This window comes from Bombus pascuorum, chromosome 1, assembly GCF_905332965.1.
Source record: "Bombus pascuorum chromosome 1, iyBomPasc1.1, whole genome shotgun sequence".
NCBI lineage: Eukaryota > Metazoa > Arthropoda > Insecta > Hymenoptera > Apidae > Bombus > Bombus pascuorum.
Genome location: NC_083488.1, coordinates 13,271,472 through 13,299,342, shown reverse-complemented (window position 1 = coordinate 13,299,342; position 27,871 = coordinate 13,271,472). Strand labels below are relative to the sequence as shown.

Below are 27,871 nucleotides of genomic sequence, written 5' to 3'. Positions count from 1 at the left end.
CCCGCCAAAAATATTTAGAAATGAAACCTTCTATTTAGACACGAAAACGTCACTTTACCTTAGGAATGAAGATCACTGATTCACACGGAGCACATTAAGGCAATAACGAGCAAACGCATTTACCTACACGAACACTGCACTCTTATCCAGCATTAGTTGAAAATCACTACGTATCAGGACGCCCCTGCGCGTACGATTCTCGCATTCCATGAGAAACACGGACGCACTCACACAGACATAAAACAGGTTGCTCCTCGCTCATCCGTTTCACTCCAGAACGAATTTCTACCGCCAAGCGGACCACGATATTTTCTCGAGCCAGCACGTAGGACGAACGAAGAAACAAAGGACGGGATTGAACGCAAATGTCAATATGTACACTACAGCTTTTTCACCAGATAAACGGATTGCATTCCTCGTACGTACAGGTACCTTCGCATCCACCTCTTTTCTTTATTTATTCGTGTCTAACGACTTCTTTCCTTTTTCGTTCGTGCTCCGTTCATATGTCTTAAAATCAACACCGGTGGCGCAACAGAGGTTAGAAATTGTACTGCAGCAAAGTCTATCAGAATGTTGTCAAACGATGAACGCCAGATGTTTCGGCGTTTCTCGGGCGAGTCAGTTTCCGTAATAGTTCGTACAGGTTTGCGTGACACGGTTATACGACTGTGCTATAACTCTGATTAAAATCACTGACGCACCGGTTGGGAGGTTAGGTCGCTATGGATGCCTCCTCCTCCGCCTCTCTGGCCGCTTTCTCTCTCTCACTCTTCGATTACGATTGCACTCGCAGAAGGAACGCGCGGCGTCGGACCAACGAAACGTTTTTCCCGCCACGTGATATACGCACAATCTCCGCGATACCGATCGAACACAGCCAGTTAGAAATCAAACGACCGACCGAAAATAGTATGACCGTGTACGCAAAGAAGTGAAACGTCAAGAGCCCCCGTACGCTTTACCGAGCTGGCCGTGGACGGGCCTCTTTGCTTGCTGACGTCATCGCTCGCCCGCCGGCATGAACTTCGTTGCACGCACGGAGAGTGCCGAGCCGAATACCACCGGATTTACACGAACCTGCACGATCGTCCTCGCCAGAACTGTGAGTTGGGCGTTATCCAAATATATCAACTTTTATTCCAATTATTATTTTTCAACCTGTATAAAGTAGATTTGTTCGTTTTTAATCAACGTTTATTTTACTAACATGCGTTCCAAATGAATAACTGCTATATTAAAACTCGTCGAATACAATAACAAAATTTAATTACAAAATTCCATTGTTTCCGATTTCGAATTGCTTTTAATCAAAATTTATTTGAGGTACATTCTATTTTAGTAAATTCGAGTTTATATATTATTAAACTATTAATAATTTGATAAAATTCTGAAATTACTTGTCTGTTTTTTAAACAACATTTTTCGAATGTTTTTAGAAATAATAAGTATTGTTTTAGTTATAATTGAGTTAATAAAGTTTTATTGTATTAGCGGAGATTTGTATTTCTGTGCGAGTTGATGTCTCATAATTTTTTATCCACTATTTCGAATAAAAAGTGGTCAACTCTACACGAAAGTACTCGCGTTCTCTACCGCGTGCCTCTCGTTCTCCCTCTCGTTTCCTCATATATTTTGCTTCCTCTCGCCCAGAATATACTAACCATACAGAAGACGTTCGTTTCTTCGGCGACGCTGCACCGTTTCGTGCCAGGCCGATCGCGCGAGGTCGTGCGGCTTTTTCGTGATTGGGGGAAGTTAAGGTAGATAGGAAGATACCGCTTCGGGCACAGTCGTAATGATAAACAGTTTACATGAATTTCGGGAGCTACCTGTTTGATTACGCTCTTGCCTATCGTCATTGTACGCCGACTAAATATTTTTCTTGATATTTCTATACCGAAATTATAATTGTATAGTATATAAATTGTTAAAACAAATTATTGAAATGAATAACACATTACGATAGACTTACTTATAGAAATAAAGTTTTAATGATTCATAAATTCTTAACATTCCAAGCAGTCGAGATGTCGCAATCCGACAGAAAAAGCGTTGTCTTGTTTCGAAAATAAAAGTGTAATTAAATACGTTTGCGTTCGTGGAAATGCTCCTTTCGCTTTCAACGACTTCCATAATTGGTGAAAAGTTCTGTTATCGCTATTCCATCAGGTTCGATGGAATTTAAATGGAACTGCTCGTCTCCAGGAATCCACGAGTTCGAAGTCGACTCCGAAGACCACGTGACACTGTCTGCGAATCAGGAAACTCGTTTCAATCTAATCTCTAAAAAAAACGTGATTCTTGTTTGACTCAGCGCACACGTTCGGAGGTAGAGGAATTCCTTCTCAATAAAAATGTTCGTACAGAGTAGGATTTTCTTGGATTCTTCCAACTCCTTTTCGTAGACTTTGATAAAAAAAAGACCAAATACCCGATCTGAACGTACAATAACCACATCCGAGCTGTAGAAGAAACCAGTTTTTTCTATGAGCCGTCACTTTGAAATCCAACGACCTAGGATAGATATGTTTACAGGAGTAGAGATGCATCGTCGTGATTTTGTTTCAATGCATCACCGTTTTCACGCGTCTGAATGGATATGAAAAAAGTAGTAACCCTCCGGCTTTTTAACGACTACTTGAACTCTTTCTAATCATTCGCGAAAGATAAATATGCTCAAAGGCCGAAAGCGGTCAACGCATTCATATCTGACGATCCTTTTTCCTCGAATGCCCCGAGCTATGTGACCTGGAAACTTGAACGAAACCTTTAGAATTTCCGGGGAGGCAATTTCACCGATGGTGTATCTTGCGTGCTGCCGTATACAACTGTGCCACCGACACGCGGAGTACGTTGCGGAACAATGGCAACGCTTAATGCCGTCTGACTGACTGCAATTTGCATTTCTCTAACCGGCATCTCTACCTCTGCGAATAGGCCCCGCCGAAATCGCGTCGATGCATCGAAGCCCGCTTAATGTTTCGTAATGCTCCGCTATGCATTCCTTTGAACCGATTTCCGACCAAAACTACATTCTAACCGAAAATTGCGTAGAAACGGGTATAACTTCCGTTCTGAAAATTGGCCGGCTGAATATTGATTTGATCATACATGTGTGTAGGTATCTTTATTATTTTGCTTCCGAACGATCAATATAATTTTCCAATTCAATACGCCAAATGTGGTAGAAGTTAAAAGATTTCTTCGAGATAATTAAGTAAAGAGATCAAGAAGTGATGATACGATTGACTCGTCGATGACTTGAGATATTGGACACCTCAAATCTGAAGCGTGCTGACATGAAACTTTTACTTGATACTTTCTTCGCAATCTTTGTAAATATGTTAATTTCTAACATAGAATTAGTATTACTAAATTAATAAAATATTGATGTACAGGTGAAACACAGTATAATTGGAATTAGAACTATAAGTGACACCTATGTGTTGTAGCAGCTATATTCTGCAAACTCTGTCGATAAGATGTTTAACGTTTACCAAACTTTGTTGTACAGTACCTTTTGCAAAGATAGGAATTGGAAACTAACTGTAACTAATTATAAACCTACGCAATATTCGCGTTTCATAAAATACACCATTCTTAAAAAATGATTTATTTTACATTCACAAATGCAGTTCGTAACTTCGTATAGCATTAAATTTGCATTCTAAACGATCATTTGTGTGAAAAAAGAAATGGGAGAATGGAAGGATTGTGAGAAAAAAAAACAATACCAATGCAAAACAATTGATTTCGTGTTTTATTGCGTCGAACATAATGGAATCCAAAGGAAAATGCCGAAGAGGATGCTGGAGCTTAATTAGTGTATGTCGGGGACCGAACGTCACGAGTTCCATTTCTTTCTCGTATTTTTTCAGAATTTTGTTTGTCTGCGGTTGAATCTCAGCAGTCTCCGCCTTCCGTACGACCCTAGTAATGAGAGAAAAAAAACACACACACAGAGAAGGATAGGAAGTTAGCTGCCGAACACCCTAGGCCCTAGGCTAATCTCTTATAACTGGAGTGGCTCATTTGCAGCGGGAGTCGCAATGCTCATCGAGGAATAAAAAAGAGACCGAAGAAAAAAGGGATAAGTAGAGAGTAATGCGTATACGAGAAAAGGGCAGGCAGTAAATAAGGGAGAAAGAAAGCGGAGATAAAGCTGGGCAGGAAGGTGAGTTAGGGTAATTGGCACCAAGCCCTTTTCCCCGTGTTAGTAACCGCGATACACCGAGAGAAGGGAATTTTGAAGTCATTTAATATCTTGAACAGGAACGAAGCCGCTCTGCTGGAATAATAAATGCGTCGTGTATTTATATACGAAGCCATTACTCCAAGAGTCGCAAAAGCCCCGTCGAGTTTCCTTATTTAATATTTACAAGACGTTAAACGTTTAACATTCATTAGAAAATAACGACCTCCTTGTTAAGTGAAAATTATTAGATTGTTAACACGAAGAGAGTTTAAATATTGAAGTAAAATGAAATAGCCTGAAGAAACGAATCATCTTAACGCCTGACGAACTGCAAACTTCTTACACCGATGAAAGAAGGTTTTAGCGATCTCTGGGCAAACTTTGATACCTACTCGTTACAATGCAAACATGCATCGGACAATATGTTCGGCTTGCCCATGGCGCATTACATTCATTCTCATAAAAGCGATTTCATTCGGATTTGGTATAACTCAAAGCAATCTGTGCACGAGCATTCTACAATTCCCACAGGAACTCACGTCCGCAAACCATGGCGAGATTTCGTTTGACGTATTTTAGCAACGGGAACCCTTCGACGAACGTCCTTCATCGTAGATTAAGGGAATTTTAGATCCACATGGCGAGATTTTGTAATATTTTATAAAAGATAATTTCATGATAACAGAGTCGATGCTACTAAATTTCACGTTAAAAGGATGAAACGATGAAGAAAGGTTTGTCTGAACGATTTATCTTAAGAGAATTTTCATGAAGCGAAGAGAAGAAGAATCTCGACACAAAATTGTCCGTCGTGAACAAAAGAAAGGGAAGAGCGATCTGCTTTGTATCGTTACAAAAGAGAATAAAGCCGGCTGGAGGATGGCGTAGTGGGTGACATATTGTGAATATTCGAAACAAGAAGATGGGAGTCGAAATAGATCCTCTCTAGAGAAGGCACTATTGAAAAACGGTATACGTAGTTCGTTCGAGGGTTTGTATCAGAAACCATCGATCAGAACTTACCTCTTCGAGATATTCTTGAACGGTGTATAGATTTCGAATATTGAAATTTAAAGAGCGTCATTGGTTTAAATATAAATCTCCTCTAGAGCCTTTAAACCGTTTCATAAAAATTTAGAAGTAATTTAATTATATTAATTACATTAAACAAATGAAACTTTCATAAAATCTTGAATAAATATTTTACGCCAAAAAATTGATTTAAAGTTACAATTAGTAGCTCGGCTGTAACGAATGAAATTGATCAAACAATAAAATCGATTAGTCATTTGTTCCTGTGAATGTCCCGACACGGTTAGCAAATCTTCTTTCGGAGATAAATCTCGGAGGAGCATTACGCGAATGGGCGAGTAGTCGAACTCCTTAACAAAGAGTTCCCATACAGAGCACGCAGTCTATAGCAGTATCAAGGTTTAACGAATCTTTTTAAATTCACGGAGCGCGTCCCCTAACCATTTGGTCTCGCAGTTTTCTTCAGTTTCCTTCCTCTTACTCTTTACCCATACTACCACAGCTCTTCCACTCTCGTAGTCCAAGCCTGTATCGGCGTATCAGCAAGGGGCGTAGCCCTAAGGCAAGAGTAAACCCGATTAGACGGTACACTAAATCTCATTCGACCAGCCTTCATTGTTAAGTGCTTCTACCGTCTTTCATTCCTCGTAAAAAGCGTTCCATGGTTGTCGCCATGCGACGCTCTGTCTCGCGGAAATATTCTCGTATTTCACTTCTCCCAGAAACTTTTATACCGTCCGACTCTTTTGTTGTATGGTAGTCGATATTAACGGGCATTAGCCATGGTCGAATTAATAAACTTTAATTAAACGATTATTTTATCAATTACGAATCTCTCATTTAGGATTTTCATATTACGCGTACCAATATTTCTAATAAATTAAACGATCTTATCTTAAAACTTTCCTTTAAAAATTCCAATGCATTTAAAAACAACAATCAGGTGCAATAATGAAGTATATTCAATTATCGCATCACGTTAATGAATCTACCAATAAACATGGTAATGTATCAATATGTGTACCGATGTTTGAAAAATGTCGGCATAAATACCGCGGATTTTAGCACTACGATAGGAGAGCATTGGTTAATATCGAAGACGTACACGAGAGATTTCCCCGATTGGTAAATATTTTCATAAGTACTAGTACAACATCGACTAATCGTTAGTACTTAACGAGGAACGTTGCAACCCTGATGCACTAGTCGTTGAAACCATCGCATTATTAAAAACCGCAATGCCCTTAATAACGAAGAGATAAACTGCAAGTTGCAGCTACGTAACCAGGTGGTAAGAATTCGAATCGTATGTATCACTGTCATGTAAATTGGTTTCATTCTCTCCGTGTACTCTCTTTCACTGTTACATGTTCCTGCTGTTTAATCGTTTCTGTGCTATCCTTGCCGATACCACTGGGAATGCTACGTGATATATGCGGCAAGTACAACTTCCTCTGTCGAAAATACGTTTTCGTACATCGAACCATTTAAATTCAATTATCGTTCTTCAAAATATAGTAAATACCATCCGAAAATGAATAATTATAGACCATGTCATTTTTATTATCAAATGTATAATTTTCTTGTTAATTTTGTTAAAACATGCACAAAATTCGACAAACATTTACTACAGTCTCATTAGGCAATTTAAGTTAGAATAGAATAACACAACTAAAAAATTGCCGAGATATGATAAATAAAAAAGAACAGTTGACTAGTAGTGAGGTATAGGTAGTAGAGTAGAGTAATTAAATCGCATGATAACAGAAGAAAAGAAAGAATAAAGCAGCATGCTTAGAGCAAAAGCAAAGCAACGTTGGTAGTTGTAAGCGATGAATGCTTACCTGGTCCCCGTCGTGTCCTTGCCAGCTGTCGTGACTCTGCAATGGAAGGAATAATATGAGTACGAATTGTAAAGTTGTGTTCTATTAACGTATTAAAGAAAATAGTACATGGAAAAACTTTGTTCGAGTAACTGCATGCATCTCATTCTTGTCCCATATGAAAAAAAGAAGAAAATATCGTTGGAGATTGCAATATCGGTAAATACTTCAGCGGACAGGCATTACTGCCAAATTTCGCAGTGTGTTCATGCCAAATGTTCTGAAACGTATTTTATTTGCGGTAGGACAAAGAGTTGGCGTGGTATCCACCTGTAAACCGACCACATCGTCATCCAATTTTCCACTCCACTATCTCGTCCCTACAAAGATTTATATCCCAAAATTTAGTCTATGATCATTCGCGTGATTGCATCTACGAAAAAAGCCGAGAGAAACGAACTGCATTGTCGACGAGAGGAAAAATTTAATCAAATCATTCTTTTTGCCAATTCGTGAAAATAAATTGACATTCGAGAACAAACTACAATATAATAAATACAAATGAATGTATTCAATATTTTATAATATATTTTTCTAAAAATTGAAGAAAGCAATTACTATCAACAAAATTCGTTTCGCTGTTAAAAACAGCTTTTTCCCGTGTTATTTCAATTACACGTGTTATGATAAGTAATCCTTTTTTCTATTCAGATAAACATGATTTTACCCGGAAGGTCGCAGTTCTGTTACGGTTCATTAGATCGGTGTAAATAATATCAAAAACCGTATAGACAGCTATTTTATCGGATGTGGAGGTCGACCAATACCGGAAGTATAGACAGCGGTCGCTGGGTTAATGTTCAACCGCCTTGTTAGATTTATGGTGGCAATATAGGCGTCGCGGAACACGTGAGTATTGCGTCCGTGTGCTACAAACAGATTCAACCTAGCATTCATTATGACATATATCCGATATGCGTTGAGAATTTTCAAAGATTTCATATGGTGTATTACATTTTAACGTACAACTTTCACAAGATTTAAACTCATAGTCAAGATATTAGGATGATAACTTATGACAACAAATGCGAGAAATATAGTAATAAATTAAGCAAATTACACGGAATAAATGTAAAAGATATGAGTAGTTGAAGAAGTATACTGAAAAGACCGGAAACTTTGGATACCTTAAGAGCCGAAAGATCCGGAGGACTTCGAGGTCGCGCAGACCCCAAGGATACTGAAGTACTGAAAGATCCCGAAACTTCTGAACACTCATCTGGAAGCTTCAAGATCCTGGAGGCTTCGTTGAACCTTGTATGGATTAGGTGAAATTCTACGTGCATTACGTGACATACATTACTGAATTTTTATTAGATTCTTCAAAAGCTTTCATATCACGATCGTATACATATTTACTATCACTAATATCGAACTACAAAAATTTAGCATCATTTGTGTTGTATAATATCTCACATGTTGGGAGATAGAGAATCACTGCAGTTTATGTTGACTTAGACGAATATGGAGTATATCGAGAATATTGAGTCTCGCGATTTCGAATTACCTCTGCCGTGTTTACACTACTGGTATCAGATTCTATTGTTTCAGACGATTAATATATAAGAAGCTTACGTACAAAATAACTTCTATTAATTATTAGTAATATCTATTAATAATTTTTACATTATTATTATTAAGCAAGCAGAATATGATAAATCTGAGTACCTTGTAATAGGTAAAGATTTTTTCTTTTTATACTATCAATTTGCATTAAAGAGAAGAACACAGATTCCGTAAAGCGTGTAAGCTGACGATAACTTATCGCATCCAAACGTGCAAGGTGTAGTGAACGCGATACAGATACACCGAGGAAATTATTCCCATGATGAGGGTTGCTACCTCTCAACCAGTTAGTATCAAAATCCCATTACAAGACGGAAGCCGTGCCTCGAGCGAATTCGATGGCTTATTCGGATAATACCGATATCAATTTCATGTTGTTGAGAAAAAAAACAGACGTATGAACTTATCCATGTTATCGCGAAATGTGGAATTCGAAGCAACCGAAAAGTTATACGAGTGAGAGTACACACGACGATCGTTAACAGTACTACATTACTATCATGATGTACATTTATTCTGCTATTTACGTAACAGAATATGCCTTGCTTATATATCTTCTTATATATCTTCTGATCATTAAGCACGATAGAATAAATATCTAAAAATGAGACAAAAGAAGAGAAAATTACGAATCTAACGCAGCGGTTGCGTACGTTGACAACGGAAAATTTGATCGTTTGACAGAGGTAAACACCGCGTAAAACTTAAGTTAAAGACTAAAGTGTTCGTAGAGGAAATCGAGAAACATTGACCTTGCTTTACATTGACCGAGAAGCATCGACCAACTTTATTTCTGCGAGTCTATTTATTCAAAGCCATGCCATTATTAATTTATTGCAACATTAGGATTTATATAAATGTGGCAAATATATAATGAAACTCGCAGTTAGATGTAGGTATTACATATGTTGATATTTAGCACAAGATATTTAAATTAAAATATCACATTATTATTACGTTTTAATTTAGGCGATAAATTACAAATTGAAATGTAATTAAAGTCGTTAAGTGGCGGACAAATAAACAAGTGGACAACATTAACTAGACTTTGTAGGATATCTTTTTGGTCATTATACTTTTAGCAGATGGGTTTACAAAGACAATCCTTTCCGGTCAAACTTAATTGCAAAGTTCCTAATTGGGAAAATTGGTACATTCGTAACTTTCGACAGCCATGGGGATGATACCTAAACTAACAACGTTCTGAACTTTTCTCGTTTACGATTAACTTTATCCACGGAATGCCTTGCTTTAATTGCAAAGATCTTATGTACATAGCGCTTCATCTTTGTCGCCTAGTTTCATTGGCATCTGCTGAATTTATTTCAATTAAATCGATTCGATTTACTCGGTCTCATTAATATACGAATCTTCCCTGAATCATAAATTCTATAATTTGGTGCATAAAGTTACAGTTGAAGTTACAGCAGTTCCGTACCATCGTCAAGTAATAAAACAATAAAAAAAGATAAGAAGTTGGACGTGGGTCTCATTTTTCATCATTGAAGGAACGACTTCCTGCTCTTCTTTATGTAACATATAATGGTTTTCGAGTGGCATAGCAGCAGATACCTATGCAGCGTCATCGTTCGAAGATATAAAAAAAAGCACTTACTTCTTAACGACTTCCCTTTTTACATTTTATTGACGCCCTTCTACCCCTGGTCGTTCGATTTTTAACCTGAGACTTATAAACTTGTATGCTTCAAGTAACCAACGAAACTTATCCCCCCGTCGTCTTTTTAATATTTTCATCGTTCGAAGGTCGCCAATAATTCTACGATATACCCAATAAAAGAAATATATGCATATATTGTATCGATAAATTGCAGAGAAACGACACAACATATATGATTTATGAGTATGATTTATGAGTTTAAATACAAAAAGTATTTATAAAAGTGTTCTAATGAGAAAATTACGTTACGCAGGAAGTCGTTTCCCTTGGCGAAAAATCGTAAAGATTTATCGCTAATAAAAGGTGCGATGGCTTTACGAAACGGTCGAACTTTGGAGAGTCATTTTACTCCCTAAACTTGAGTTACCGTAGCTAAAAAAAATACGTATCTATTATTTTCGGTTGTTTTTCAAGCCTACAAAGTTTTATTCAAATCGTAGCCGAATCGTTCGCTACTTTTTCTTGTAAGGAGTGTGAGCAGATTCTCGGAAATAGCTAAACTTACGACGTACTTTGCTAAGTTCTAAGACCATTATTTAAAGACTAAGGGAACTAGATCGACAACGGAGCATTAAAACGGTCCGATACGGTAGAGATTTGTTTCTATTAAATACTATTCGCAGCAGCGAAGTCATTGGCGAAAAACTTTTTATCACCTCGAAAACATGTTGGCACTTCTGTTCATTCACTTTGGAATGTTTAGGATTGCACAGAGATAAAAAGTTTCTTAGCCGTTGCTTTTGGCATATTCGATACGCGAGAAGTTTCTCGAGCAAGAATTTCACCTTCGAATTTCGCTATACGAGCTGGGTATCGTGATACGAAAGTTTTGTAGCTTCTTCTTATAATGAAGTTCAGCTTCTATAGGCGTTCAATCTCGTTCGAATCCATTTAACTCGAAACAATTTTCGTTTATTTATGAATATAAGAGAGTCATAAAAGAAAATAGTAGTCATGTAAAATTATAAATAAAATATAGTGTTCATTAACTTTATACGATCTTTTACGAGACTCAGACTGAAGCAGTAGATCTGCGCGACAATATAATAATTTCGAGAACCTTTCAACACTCGTGGCACATCGATCTTATACCAAGGTATAAATTTTGCTGTAGTATTATATACCATACAAGCCTGAATCTCAGGTACGAAATTGTCACGTTGATCTGAGCCCGTTTCATTCGTTGGATGTATTATAAACTAGTCGTAACAAATAGGAAGTCCTCGTGGAAGAAGTCCCTTAGCATCCAGCAATTCTGCCTTATCTCGTAAAATCAGTCTTATGCGATATCTCAGGGAAGACCGAATATTTCGGAGTGTTCCGTGATTTTTAAAATGTTAAGAACAACGCATCTCTGAAATTTGTTATGGGCCCATCAAACACTTTTCAGAATTTTATACTCTTTCAAAAGTTCTAAATTATTCGCAAACAAATATCTCCTCCGCTAATATCGACGATTAAAAAGTTATTATCACATTTGTCACAGAACAACTAGCTAACAAGCCAAGCGATCGTAAATTGCTACAATTTGTAATAACTGCTCGTCAGTAGCTACAAAACGTCTGGAGGAAAATTTATTTCGTAAAAAATGAATAACGCCATCTGGTCACGTGAGGGACCATAGAGCAATTGCTCCCGTGTTGTTACGACGATGGGATTACAGGGGTAATGAGAAGCTCGCAAGAAAACAGAACTGAAGTGTCCAAGGGGAACGAGAAATTCGCAAGACCTCGTAAATTCAGTTTTACAAGGACCTTCAGGAAGTTTCCACGCGGTCGAGAATCTCGCGTGATCCAGTATGGTTGGCCAACGATACGACCGCTTAATTATGAACACGCGGCAATAATTAATTGAGGTGGCAACCACGCCTCACGGCAAACATAGGATTGTCCGCCGAGGTCGTGAGACCACTATTCTCGACCTCTTCCTTCCTGCAAATTATTAACGGTCTTGTCTCGTTGCGACCACCCCCTCTTGTCCTTCTCCGCTTCTTAATTATATAAGTCGCCGCAGCGTCACTCGGAACTTCTGTCGTTGAACGACTTGGGATCGCTTAGACGTTATAATTGGAACGCATGAGGGTGATCGACGTTATCGATCTATTATATAACGAGGTCTACTTCAAGTTCGCCCGATAATTATGTGGAACGCTTTTATCAAGAATACGGCGTCGTAAAGTTATTCGAACAAGAGAGAAGAAGGAAACGTTTCTGGTTTTTGAAAATCAATTCAGTGGACCGCGTCAACATGGTGAACAAATTGGTACAGCAGAATGATTTAATTTCTGGATCAAACAACCTTCTTAGTTCTCAAATTTTTAAGTATTCAAATGTCCAACTTAATAAACGAAAAGCAAATTTTTCTAAACATTATATGTGTTATCGAGAAATATTTGTTTCATGGGAAACACTCTAAGTGTTAAGATGTTAAGTTAAGTGAAAGATATGAAGGAAAAACAGGAAGCATTGTGTTGCATCGATATGATGAAAAAATTTCCCTTTAAGAAAGAAGGAAGGAGAAAGGGATTTCTATTCATCGATTGTCATTCATTTGGATGAATAGCTGAACGGAAAACAATCAAAGAAATCCTTGCGTTGATACAGTGGTCATTCACGCTTGTAATTCGTTTCAATAAAAAGTTCATTCGCTGAATAGTCGAACGTCGGGTCAGAATTATACCCGGGCCAATGAATTATACGACCATTTCCGATTGGACGACAGAAATAATCTATTGCTGCCTATTGCTGACTCTGAAAGTGAACCATCGTTGTTTTCGAGCTCGTCGTGATGAATTCGCCGACCCCTCAAAAAGTATCTGTTCCGTTATTATATACTGCATTCTGTAAAAAAAAGCAGAAAAGAAATTCAGCTAATAAAACGACGTTCGCTCAACGACGTTAGAAAGGCTTTATAGGTTGTTTATTCTCGGCAACTATATTCTTTACGACTTGATAGATGTACCTTATGGTCTTCTCTTTCTGATCCGCTACGAAGCACTAAAGCAATATGAAAGATTCGAAGGTTTCGGAGAGAGGAAGGAAAAGGTACCTGGAAAAGGTACTTCGATGTAAATAAAATAACGTATTTTTTCACTTCGTTACCTCGATATCCATATCAATTTACTACTATAAACTTTCCCATTTTATTCGTTCATTTGTACGTGCACTAGGAAACACGTACGGTTTTTATGTTTGTAACTTCACTACTCACAATCAGTACCTCTATCCTAAAAATTTGTATTTTTCTCATTTTCAATTTCAGTTTTAACACAGATGAACACCGCGCTGTATTTTTCGATACACGAAACGCTTTGTGTCCATGTATTATGGCCCAACTGTTGTGCATTGCACTGTTATGTGCAGAACAAATGAAATAACGCGACGCCACGAAAATAAGGGAAAAAGATACGAAGGAAAAACAGGAGCAGATCCGTTAATTGGGACCGAGATACACGAGAAATAATTTCGAATGTGTCGGCTTGTGATAGGATCAAAGGGAAGCAGTTAACGATGGACAGTGTTTGAATACACTCGACGTGCTTCGTAAATCGAAAGTACAGTTCACATACTCGGCTCAAGCAACGGACCTTGAATAATCCTACTTTCCTGGTCAACCGCGCGACCATCATCCTATTCATTGTTCGTTAACGAGACCCTCCCTATTTTGGACTATTCCACCTTTTGAATACACGTACACAAGCACGCTCAAGCGATCGGATTCTGTTTGTCGCTCGTGCATATGTTGAACAATCAATCATAAACATAGTTTATGGAAGGAAACGTTTTGATTTTGCTTACCCTATAATTGCATTAACTTCGAAATTTTTCTCATCATTGAAAATTAAATATTTTTTCTATTAAACTTTTTTAAAATTATTTTTTTCAAGCAAGCAATAAAATTATTCTACTTGTCAGACATGTTTCTGAACGCCAAACAGGCGGCAGCGTATCAATGTACAATTCAAAGCTCGTTGACGTAAAAATAAAAAAGGGAAGAACCAAAAAACACTTTTGTTTATCGACAACGCGCAACGGATAGAAGGGAATTTTTTTACATGTCCATAAAATTCTGCGCAGTGAAAATTATTCGATAAAAATTATAACATCCGATATTAAACACGGAACCAAGCCGCCTGTGCATGTTTTAATAATAATTCATGCCGTTGCAAACAGGATGAACAAAATCCTACGGAAATCGCTCCAATAAATCGTATAATAATTTTGCTTCTAATTAAAACTTCCCCGTTTTGATCGTGTGTATGTTCTGAATATGTTCTGCCACTGAAAACAAATCTATTTCATCGATTCGGTTCGAAAATAGCTGTAGACAGTTCTAACTATGAATAAAATCTGAACATAAATAAACACAATAAAATTTTAATATCGCAAGATCTGAATTTTTTCTTATACATATATACATGTATAAAATTTACTTTTCGTTCACACTATTTCATTAATTACTTCAGGATTGAAAATCGGTAATTCATAAAGATAAACCACCCACAATTTTTCAAGCTTGGTCTTGGAGAAAATACGAAATATACCAACTGCTTTAGAGCAATGCGAGTTTATGTCTGCCATGGGGATGGTTAGCGAAATAGTCATGGACAGGTTCACGTTTCAGGAGCAATAAAACGCAGGTCCAGCGTCATCGTTAGCTCGTCATTCGGTATCGAAGCAACGAAGACCGATACCGGCTTTCTTTACGATTATGGAGAACCGCGGTTATGAAACGGACGTAAAACTCTCGTTACAAGGACGTCGAATCATTCTAGGTAATACGTACAAGCCTCGCAACTTTCGTTACGCTCGTTAATTCCTTCCGCGTATACCGACGTCCAGAAGAGAGTACCTTCGTTATTTCGTTTCTTACGACGCGATTCGTTCCTTTGTCTTTATCTGTTTCCATAATCTGGTATCGTATGACATATTCTACGAGAATCATAACAAAATGTTATTTCGCGAAAAAAGAGGAAAATAGAGAGAATACACGTGATGACTTTTACACTTAAATCAATGGGAGCTACTGATGACTGTAAAGGCATGTTCTAAGGTCATTGACAAATGTGGTCTTGCATCGAGGAACGATTAATTCTCGCGCAACATCGATAAATTTATCATCGTCGCAAGCATTGACGCGCCAAAAAAAGCCCAAGACGGGGGAGGAAAAGCTGACTCTCCTATCCCAACTTCAACTTATCGCCCACACGTATTCAACCGCTCCTCGTGACCGCAATTTATTGCAGTCTACATTGAAATTCATCGACAATGCAACCAAACAGAAAAAAAGAGAGGGAAAAGAGAGAAAAGAAATAAATACCCAGACTTGCGTGCACGCTATTGTTTCGCCGATGCAATGAAGTGGTTCGAGGGATATGCTTGACCGTGTTCTGAGCTGGGAAATCTATAGCCGTTCAAGGTATCGACAACGAAACAAAAAATGAATACAAGAAATGGGGAAAATAAAAAAAGGATGAGAGGGGTGGAACAATGAAAAAGAGCAGGAAACGTGCAGCTCAATATTTTGTTGTCACCATTCTGTGAATGACCGCTTTTTTTGTTTGCTTTATTGGCTTTATTGTTCTACCGATACGAGCTTTATGTATAATGAAACTTTTATATTATTAAAGTTTTATCGATACGCGTCTAGTAATTCGCGTAGAAAATCCAAATCGGGGGAAAAATTAGCAATAGTTAAGCCGACGAGATCCTTTTTAATGCAGATATCGGTCTGGTCATTCGTACAAATTCTCCCTGAATAAAATTTATGAGTCTCGTCGTAAACGACAGAGCGAAGGTGTTTCGTTTGTCGCGTTTAACTGTACCATACTTCGGCCGCGATTTAAATAATTCCAATTTAAATCCCGTCACGTTTTAATCGCCTACAGGAGACCCGAAGTATACTCGACGCGGTGAATCTTAAATACGGAGACATTCAGAATAGAGGAGCTTCGCCCGATTAACGAGAAATCTGCCGATCGTTCGTAATAAGATTCTATCTTAATTATCGTTCTATGTTCATCGACTGGCTACACGCAAATCTTTCTTTTATCGTTAACTACGAAGTAAAATGCACAGTCAGACACGGCCTCCAGACTTTTCATCCGATCGACCAAACTTCCTCCGCGCTCGTTAATGTCGTTCGATGATAAAGCGCGTAAAGCATTAAACGTTGACCCGAAACAAAATTACAGTGAATTCGTCGAAAATTGCCTGGAATTAACGTGCTCTTGTTTAGCACAGTTTATAGAGAAACCTTCGTGACGCGGCTCATCCGACTGACACGAAACACGAATCAAGAAAAATTTGTAGAAACAATTTTAGCTAGCAATTGGATTCCCTATATTATCTACGAAACGTGGGCCACAAATTCCTTGGAAATGTTTAGCTTTAATTTGTCAGTTTAAATTGGACTACTCGAGACTATCGTGGGAATTACTTCTTTCGCTTCTGTGTGTTTAAGAGTTAAATATTCTAATGATTTATCTCGTAATGGAAATCACTTCGAATATGTAAAATATAGATGTTAATCTTTTCTCTCACGTCAGAATAATTTTTCAGAGAAAGAAAGTTACAATCGTCCTCCGTTTATCTATCAACATAAGCTATCCTCCTTCGAATATTGCAAAAATGTCCAGTATCCTGTTGACGCGACTTCTACTTTTTCGCATTGTCGGTCTAGTTGGGCGCCGAATGTTTACAGTGTACACTTTGGGTAGCAAGCTTGCCGATGTGATGGTCGACACACGACCTTCGCCATTTTCGCCCGTTTACTATGGAATGCAATTTCGTGCCGCGCCACCGGAACAACCTGCACGACAGATTACCGCTTTGTTTGCCAGTCCTGGTACTTCGAAACGCAATAAAGATCTCCGCCGCTGTCGCGACGCCGGAATGTATGCACCGTGGACGCCGATGTATCGCAAATCGGGAAACGATAGCGTTTAATTCTCTCGAAACACTGTGCACGCCCGATCTATCTCTATTTTTTCTCTCTACTCCCGACAGACTGGCGTTTTAATTAAACTTCCCTGAAGAAATCCCGCGGTGACGTTACGCGTCGAATCCCATGTGATTTGTAGAGGGTTGATATAATTTGAAAATTTAGGTACTTTAAAAAAAAAGGGGAGAATATCGAATTTTTTAATTAGTTCGCGGATGTTTATGCGCATTCATAATTTTATGAATACAACTGAAGGGATGGAACAAAAATGGAAATTCGTTTCATTTTTCAAATATCGCAAGTATCTACTTTATTTGAGATATTTTATACATTTGTGCACTTATATTTATAATTTAACATTCAACATTTAACAACACTGAAATATACGTATATCAATTTGCAGCTGCGAAATGGTATTCATACAAAATCTCTCCTACGAATATGCGTGCATATTCTGCCCTCCTTAATTAAAATGTTCTACCGTTTCGAAAAATCCGGAAGAACTAAAATTTCATTATTTTTTGTGCCGTTTATATCTTTCTTTGTTTAATTTAAAATATTTATCCACTATTTCGTAACGACATGTATATAATATAACTTTACTTGCAGATAAAATATTTTAATCGAGGAAGGCAGCATTAATTGTTTAATGTATGAATAAGTATGAATCAATCTTCTGTAGAAATTATTCAAAAGTTCGCGGAAGTTGTCAATGCTCCAGTTTTAATTACGTTTGAATTTGAAAATCGAAAAGGCGCGTGGAGTAATAGATTATCGGGTGCGGCAAACACGCGGAAAATCTCGCAACAGCTACACGGCGGAAATAATGGAAAAATTGTTGGGCTGTGGAACAGCGATGGGCATACTCGCTGACGAGACATACATACGGTCGTTACAATTATCGGTAAAAACAACGAGGGAACACGGAGATGGCGTGGCAAGTCGTTAACCGGCACGAGAAACGAAATTGAATTCGAATTGATTTTGGCTGGGCAGCAAAATTAAAAAACGAAATCGATTTGTCTTCAATTAGCAATGCCCGCCGGAGCGCGGTAACGAACATGCTATCTCCAACATGAATTTGTTGTTAACGGATACGCGCTTCTGTCAAGCGGAAAAATTCACATTCCTCCTTTTGTGAAAATGTTTGATGTGATTGTCAATAACTTCCATCCTGAAAACCTACGCAAGTTCGATCTCTTTGTTACAAAAATTCTATCCCATATTTCCGCCAGTCTTTGATGTTTTTCAATCGATTTTAATAGAAAATTTTAAAATACTTTCCCATAGCGAGTATACAGCGATTCGGTTCGCGATCAACGATTCAATGCATACAAAGAACCGAGCCGCTTTGACAGGCTAAAAAATTGTTTGCTTTTGCAACTAGTATTGCAAATGTGACGTTGAAGTTTCAAATCAAACCGCGTAAATCACAGCGCGCTTTTAATCGCCTAAAAAGCACAGACACAAAAGGAATAATTGTCTCTCGACTACCAGTTGGTTCCAGGACGTAATTCCAGTTCAATCTCGGCAGCCAATCAAATACTCTCGCGACAAAAGGATACGGTGGCCACGATGACCAGTATGGTGCATACAATCAGGATATGCATTTACGATGTATGCAGTTTGCAACAATCTCATGGCAGATTCACGTGTGTCCGTAACAACACAGACATTCAATGTAAATCGAGTTTGGTACGCACAAGGCTGACGCAAAGGGATGAAGATGAAGGGTCATCGTGCTTGATCAAATTTCCAAGCTGAATACTCAAAACTACGTATGTAACGCGAAGCACAAAGGTTCGTTATCAGGGAATATTACCTGCCAGCCTGAGATTGTTCTGTCCTGTATCCCAAGAGACGGAAGGCGAATAGAGAGGAGTTAATGCCGCGTCGACGTCTGTCAACCGTGTGAAACGCTAGATTTCGAAGCCTCCAGTCTATCGTTGGTATGTACTATGTGATACCTATCGTTGGTACTACGTGATAGCTAACGTTGCAATCTAAAAGTGATCATTGCTCGAAAGCTAACTGTTTTATTGACATCCTTTCAATATACTGTAGTTTCAAAGCATCAAACTTTCGAATTTTCAATCTTTCAAATTTTTAACCTTTTAAACTTTTAAATTTACAAATCTTTTTAAACTAAGCTCTTCAAGATCTCATTTAAGCTATAGAATAGTACATATTTTATAAAAAGAACTTTAAGCGAAGCATTAAATAATGGAAAATCGCAGTGACCTATCACACTTAGGACCTCGATACTTTAATCATGTAAAGGCGATCCAATCTTTCGCTTTGTGTGATAAATTGTTCACTTGTGAGAAGTATCCTTTCTTTCGACTGCCAACCGTACGTGAAATTAGCAATTACTGAAAAATTCCTCTATAATCGTCATTTACAACCTCGTAAATAATTAAAGTTATATAGCTGCATATTTTTCAAAATATCGCTAAAAAAATAAAATTTATAATATCATGAAAGTTTATGGAAGAAATGTAGTAACCACTACGATGAAAAGCCACGTGACGGTAGAAAGTATTTAAACAAACGAGACCAAGACATAGCGCGTATTTGACGTTTGTGCCTCTTCTCTCTGCAAATAACTTTTGTTCTCCTCTGACCTTGAATTATTTGATGTCTGTATGTATACTCCTTGAATTCATCTTTATTTACACAAGCATATAAAGTAACCTTGAAGTAGGCTCGAAGAAAGAAAAGCCATATTTCTCTTTTTATTTCAGTTGATGAAATAAAAATACCTTAAATGCCATAAAAAGTTGGAATGGGCCTCGCGAAATTAAATATAAGCTTCCTTTGACAATATATGTACATCGTAAGTTAGTTTCCGCGGTTTACCGCGATAGAACGATACGAGTGTCATTCAGTAACGTTTCCCATGATTTCACTAGTCGTACACAAACTTTGAACAAGCAGAAGCGGAAGTTGTAGAAGCGAACAGCAAGCTCATGAATAACTGTGCCTCGATGGCAACCCCGAGTGTTAGGGGAAGTCGTAGAAACCAGGAGTTACATTCATCACATTCAGCAACGTATTCAACGGTGCAACGGCGAATGGACATTTCGTCGATAACGACGCTCTTTTCCACGTCACTTCTCGTCAGACGGTTTACAGAAACTGTGGATGGTTTCTCTATTAAAACATTAGGTTTCGATACGACTAACGGCCAATTTCTGTTTCTACTAAAACGCTTTCTCGTCGATCCACCGTTTATATAATTCAGTACTTTCATCTTGACGCAAGACGAATAGGCTTTTGTGGAGTTTTACTTTCTAGCGCGATAACGGTGGCTATTTCATGGAAAACATAATTATCGCGTGTCATTATTCTTTTTCTTTCATTTTCTACGAAACTCTTTCGTACGAAATGGTAAGTTTATTCCAGCTACGAACGCGTTAAAATTCCAACCATCAAGAAACTATTGATTGTAAAAGTTTCTTATACAATGTTGATGCAGGAAAGTCGGAAGGGCCAACGTTAATATCGAGTATCCGTTGTTCCTTTCCTTTTGAAAGTAGTTTCCATAAACGTGACGTGCTGGAGAACTTTTCCACCAGGCAAACAAGTTTTCCTTCCCTTGTTTTTTCTTCGAGTCGACGTTGCTTATTTGACGCTGTTTCGCGTTATATACTTTCCTTGGCATACGCGGTATTAACATAAATAGTCGTTTCGCGAAATCCCGTCGAGCTTGAAAGCTTCGTCGGAGAAAAAGGGAAACATTCCACGCGTCACCAACCAACTCGGGGATCCATATTTAATGTTACTTATGCCCGACAGATTATCAAGAAAACAGACGCGAAACTTCAATCGACGTTCAAGTTAAACTCCACGAAATTGTCGTCGAACTTGTGGTCTACGTCTACAAAAATAAAGGAACGTTCCTGGAAGATACACACAGTATCTACATATATTTACGATTTTCATTTGCGTCTATATTCTCTATTTCGTTTAGCATAGCATTTTTCGATAATTATATCTCAATTATGTATTTTTTCTAACCACATTCTCCCCGATATCGAAATAATACAGCTATGTTGTTAATTTCTGAGGTCGACTAACAATTTCGATAGTTTCACTTTGGACAAGTAATGATCGAGTTGGCTGGATTTTCTCGAACGAACTTCGAATCGTACCACGTATTTCGAGGGTCCAACAGATGGGGTTGCATCGATGAAAGCTGTTCATTGCCAACAGGACAGACATTGATACTCTCTTAGACATTGTCAAGAATCCTCGAGAGACGCGAATTCTCCGATGATGCCTCGACTTGTTCAAATGGAAACTCGTCTTCGAAACTTGCACCATATTCCCTTGCTGTATCGCTGCCTGCAGTTGAATGCGGATTTGCTGTAAATTCGTGATCTAACACAATGCATCTGATACACGTAAAATCACATGATCCTAGTTTTCGTAGCTTCGTTGCGAATTTCGTTATAGAGAAGCAATAATTCCGCCCCAATTAATTTCATCCGGACGAGAGCAAAAGTAGAATTTAATTGTGATAAGTACAAAAGTTGAACAAAGTTCCGGTTGCTCTTGTTAAAATTAACAAAATAAACTGAGAAAATCCATTTCTATATAGAGATCCATTTCAATAATATAGAGATGAATGTATTTCAAAAAGTATATCAAGCAGGAAAAGCTTTATCAGTGAAATATCCTTGATACATTCACTTTTTAATTCTCTCCTAAATTTGACCAACTCTGTTAACTCTCGTATACATACGAAACTTGATATTTACTTGGAGTTAATTAATTAGTATGTAAATGCTATAATAAATGCAATGGTGTAACACAGCAAATATTTTCTGTAGCCACTGTAATTTTACGCCCGACCCCAAATATTAATTTTTTCGTTTCGCGTATAAATTTCGAAATAACCAAGGCAAGCGAAACGAAAAGCTTTATTTGACACGATATAGCTTCTTATCGAAATAAATTTCTAAAGCTGTAATCTCCGATGCATTGATCAATCGGGTAACCGACTAATACCCCCTTCTCCTGACGATGACTAGCGCCATATAGCCGTTTCCATGGAAATGTGCGTGCAAAATTTGTATCTCCGGCGAAGCCCAGACTGCTGGAAATTCGAGGAAAGCTCTCGTTGAATTACGAGCCACTAAAGAGGCTCTGCGTGAGTCGTTCCCACCCTCTATCCACCCTTTATCCACCCTCAGCCCTCCAGTTGCCTCGCGTTTCTTCTCTTTTTTTCTTCTTTCCTTGTTCTCGTCCGCGGTCGGACGGCCATGTATTCCGGTTTGCAGGTGGAAAACGGAGAAACGAATTTCCTCAAGAAAACGCATGGCTCCACGGTAATGGATACATTCGCGATGCGGCGCCCGTGCCCCTTCGTCGCTCCGCTCGCGTGCTACGCGATATTTCGTATTTTACTTTAATTCCGGCCAAGTTTACCGCCGCGCGGATAAAGAGGCCACCAATAGTCGCTCCGCTGACTATCTTCTTTACTTTTTGTGCTTCTATTTCCGAGAACGCGAGTGCTTGTCTCGTATCGTCTATCACGTCGCCCTTCGCGAGACGCTAATAGCTCGTGACCAAAAGCATTTTCCATGGTTCCTCCTGGGGAATAGGGAAAGTCTGGTGGTACAAAACCGTTTAGGGAACATCGTCTAACAATGGAATATTGCACACCTAAACTGAAAGCATTATACCTAACTCTGACAATCTTTATTTTCTTCCACTAGATTTCGATACTTTTCATCAAAATATTTATCAATCGATTCATACAATTGAATTAAATCACCAAGTTATAGATCTCGTAATTTAAAATTAAATTCTTTTTAGAGAAAATTATTTGCAAATTGGGTCGATATAGTCAACAATGTATTTTCTACTTGAACTTAATAGTTTTTATGTTGAATATTCCAGGATGCTCTATAAGATTACTAATAAGTTCGTAAAACGCCTATTATCTAAAAAATCAAGAGGTTTAATAAGAATCAGCTTTACCATAAGTCCTTCAATTATAAATTTAATGATGATTTATGTTCTTCTTAAGAGACGATTACTCCAATTAGACTCCTCAGCTTATACGAATATTCTATCATATTATATGATACCTTGATTGCTCTGAACATCGATTCGTGTATCAAAGTAATTCGCGTATCAAGGTACCTAGTCAAACGACTGTTTGACACATGCGGTTTGCGAGCACTAATAACGTTATCGCCATGCAGACTCAATTCAAAATCGTGGCACGATAGCTCAGCCACCACCACGTTTAGAATGTTCGTTTGCACTCGCGGGCAAGACTATTAGCTAGCACAGAACTTTGATCGCAGAGCGGGATGAGTGACATTGATGCTGGTGGGACGTGTTTCATGAACACGTTTGTCGAAATGTTTGTCGAAATCACGACACGCAACGAAATCGCGCTTCTTAAACGGAACAGCGCAACGCCAGTAGTTCGCGGTCCTTTCTTCCGCAGCACGTTTTTATTTTAACGTTTATTCAAGAGCATCAAGAAACAACGTGCAATTTCTCGCGCGGTATCGATGCCTGTTTACGAGGTTAGCGACACGGAGCAAGTCTGAAAAAAGACACTGTAACCTAGTTCGATGAAACTACCATTATCCTGGAATGGATGCATTTTATGGCGAATTTTGCGATGTTGAAGATGGAGGGTAGATCGTATAAATAAAAACTCTAGAAAACATCTAAAATATAAAATATTGAAGTATTGTAAAACTTCTAGGAATCTTTTATGAATATAACATGTGCTTCGTGCAAAAGATTTTGAAATCTCATTAGCACTGCAATCGGGCCTGTCTATCGTGACTGCATTGGTTAAGTATGAAACCAACTTGAAAATATCCAAAAAATTTAGAAGATATGTACTACAGGTATACATTTTCCAGAGTTTTAAAAAATAATTAAACATTCAATTATGCATTATATTAATAAGCCACCAATATTTAGTGGAATCATCTTTATCAGTGATTATATGTTTAACATGACTATTAATGTTGTACACTGATTTTTTACTGAATATATGTTTGCAACTGTCTTGTAATTTCTAAGTACATTTTCAGATTGACTTCTTTATCAATATCTTTTGTATTGAGTTTTAGCCATTGTATATGGAAACGTGCACGTACAAGGCACGCTTTGGATGAAGGCTCGTTGTTTGTTATGAGAAAACTTGTAAAACTGTTTAATCTATGTATAGAACTATACGAAGTTACCATAGATACGGCTGTTTATGACGAATCTAATGATTGACATTAAACTCAAAATCAAATAACAAACAAACGTTGCAAAAGTAAAATGATTCAATAGCTTAGACGGAAAGCTGCTTATCATCTTAGTGTTAATTGAGAGTCTATACGTTCTGTGTATTCGATTTATCGAGATATTGGAAATTCCCTATATACGATTACGCCTTACGTGTATGCCGACCATTTGCACGTATTACCTGCATTTCCATTCCGTTGGAAACTTGTCCATCAATGGTATGCTTATGAATTTCCGTGCATTTAATCTTGTTAGTATTACAACTATTTATAGTACTTAATGAAATATCCTGTTTAGTTTAAAATATATTTAGACTAACAAGAAAAATTCTGGAAACATTAGTACTTCCTTGATTTCACTTACATAACTTTATATTTCATACAGGCTATAAACTTCATAGAAGATTCACTACCAGACTTATTAAAAGAGATTTTATGCCTTTCACTATCTCTATCCAGGATTCCTAGCGTGTCAACGTTGAAGTAGTCTGCTTATTCTCGCAAAATTTCTAGGACAAATCGCCCTCAACGTTGGGAAACGCATTCCATAATTTCGTATCCAGCCAGATGCCTCGCGGATAGGTCCATTTGCTCGTAAAACCGCTCAAATTGGTACACGCACGCGCTCCCGCCGCGTCTTATTTACGTGGCTCAAAGCTAACAACTTTTCCTAACGTTACGGAACATTAGGGGCACGTACGTTCGCAAAATACGAGCGTAGAATTCCATTAATTCCCGTTCGCGCGGCAGTCGCCCCATATACAGGACGGCTTGTCTCTTAAACTGGTGCTAAAAACGCTCCTTTGAATTTCAACTCGCCACGTTCTCGTTGAAACTTTCAACGCATTTCGTAGTATGCAACGAAACGTGGAACTTTGAAATTTAATTTCTTGCAACCAAGTTGATCTCACGACGCGACGAAACGAAACGTAAAAGTAAATTTAACTTTTATCTTTGTATTTATAAATTGCCCTCCTTTTTAAAATTTCGACACGACTATGTTTATTATTAGTAATAGCTTGTAATTGAAAACGGTCGATGTATTAATAGCCATTTTGTCTCATCAACAGGTGATCTTTATGGAGAAAGAAAAACGCATGGATCAAAGGCGGACACAGGAATACAACGTATGCATATCAGTCGCTCTGATGGCTTCTGATGCAGATGACGTGCAGATTAGTGGTTGCATCAGAGGGTTCTTGCTTTGAGACATCCAGTTAAAGTGCTTCTTCTCCTCTGCCCGATGCATTTCCGGATAATTTAGATCGTGCAATGCTCCCTCTGTTATGTGCTTACCGCTACACACGTATCTGCATATGTAAGGGTATGCTCGTTCATCAAGTCGTTGACGTATGATAAAATCGTTTACCGTCGTTGTCTTTTAAATTCATTTTGGTGTACCGATAGACGTAAGTACAATTAGGAATATGTTTTAGAAATTAAAGGTATGAGATTTTCATTAATTTCTTGCTTTATGATTTTTTAAACCGTGATTAACGGAGTGTTAACTATTTATAACTGTAACAACATGTCAAATAGAAAATATAAAAATACTGTGTATAATTTATATTTCCCGATCCATGTTAAAATACTGAAATGTTTAAACTAAAATTGAAATTAAGCTCTATTACAGATACTATCTATCTCGTAGAATTTTATCGAGTAATAATATCACGATTGATTGAATATGAAAAAGTTGGGCGTTAAATATGTACAAAATTGGAAGTGATAATAGACAGTTATTCCGGTAAAAATTGAACATGAGCGGAGAATAAATATTTCTCAGCAAAAACTGAAATTCTCCTATTATTTGTTCAGATTTGTTTACGTGGAAGATACTTCACCATGCCGCCCTTTCATTTCTGCGCACAGCTTTATTCCGTTCACTGTTGCAAACTCGTTGAATCATTTATTGCAAACGCAAACAAACATGGAAAATTTTAAATAACTCTCAAGACGAATTCACGAGAATTTCAATCGAAGCAGCTTTGTTTTCCTAGCCTTCATATGCATAGTATCATCCTTTATTCATATTTGTGCTAACTATAGTTCGACTTTTATACGCTTTATTCTTAGTACTCTATATAATTCTCTAACAATGGCAATCACATATCAATCTGAAATCAACACTACTGTAGAGTGAAAAATAATTATATGATTTAATTAGAAGAGATTACGAGTTCCGAAATTTGCTATGAAAGATATATATTAGACAACTATTCAACAGAAGAGATTGTAAGATCCGAATTTCCTTAAATTATTACGTTTACCAATTCGAATTCAGACGGGTCGAAATTCGGGATGCAAGTAACGAGTTTACCCAGAGCTTATCACGTTAATTGAACACTTTGGACTCTTCCGATTCGGGTAGCATTTCGTTACTCCCCTGTCTCTCATTTTCTCCTATTCGCCCTCTCTGCCATCATTACTAATTGCCATCCTCAATTTCGGCTAATTACTTCTCACCAACTTACCAAGAACGATCATATCTCTTCTCGATTCTTTATCATTTTTGATTTGGTCCCTTTCTGACGATCGTTAACGAACTAACATTCCATTGCAATTTGACGATTTAGCAAACAGCAAAATGCTTGATTGCTTGATTAAAAGATAAAGATTCTGCCACTTGCAAAAAACTTCGTAATTTAATTTCATTACTGTACCCAGATATTAGTTATAACAATTTTGTTTACTGGCTGTAAGTTCCTTTCCTTTTGTACTATTACATCAAGAATAATGAATGAATCAATCTTTATTTCGATCTAATCTTTAATCTTAGATGTATCTTTGCTGTATCTAAATCACGATTTATATATATCATATCGAAAGCTTTCAGCTTAATACTGAGAATTAATGGAAATCGAAAACGAAAACATCATCAAAAACAAATCGTATCATACAAAAATCAATTCGATCACAATGTGCGAGCTCGTCTGTGGCGGAACCTTTCGAAGAATGAAAAAGGTTGAATAGAATATAGTGAGATTAGGACATCGACAAAAGGTGGCTAGTTTCACTGCCTGGGGGAAACCTCTTCCTCTGTTCGAAAAGCCATCGAAACGATAAAAACAGACTCGAAGACGATCAAAGGCAGCTCGTTAAATTAACAGCCTGTTTTCAGAGGAAAAATTCATTCGGACCGTTTCTGGCTGAATGCTCGAAGGCGAGTCCTTTCACGAGGGTGGGCCGAATGTTGCGCATAAAAGAAGTTGCCTGTTCGAAAATCGAGTCGGTATAAATAAAGCATGATCACAGTTACGAAAATACTGCAACACATCATATTACGTGGAATATTGTACCT

General features: G+C 37.7%; 1 protein-coding gene and 1 long non-coding RNA gene across 23 annotated transcripts in view; one reads left to right on the top strand and one right to left on the bottom strand.

Annotated features, from left to right (window-relative positions):
• Nucleotides 1-27,871, bottom strand: part of LOC132905038 (disks large 1 tumor suppressor protein) — a 523,073-nt gene that overhangs the window by 132,005 nt on the left and 363,197 nt on the right. For all 22 annotated transcript variants that reach the window (XM_060956036.1, XM_060956063.1, XM_060956045.1 and 19 more), the window contains one exon: nucleotides 7,075-7,110. In XM_060956036.1, the coding sequence (XP_060812019.1) occupies nucleotides 7,075-7,110 (36 nt within the window). The remainder of the gene's footprint in view (nucleotides 1-7,074; nucleotides 7,111-27,871) is intronic.
• LOC132905295 (uncharacterized) lies at nucleotides 978-26,123 on the top strand. The gene is made up of 2 exons (XR_009657772.1): nucleotides 978-1,105; nucleotides 25,641-26,123. It is a non-coding gene; the product is annotated as an uncharacterized LOC132905295 (long non-coding RNA).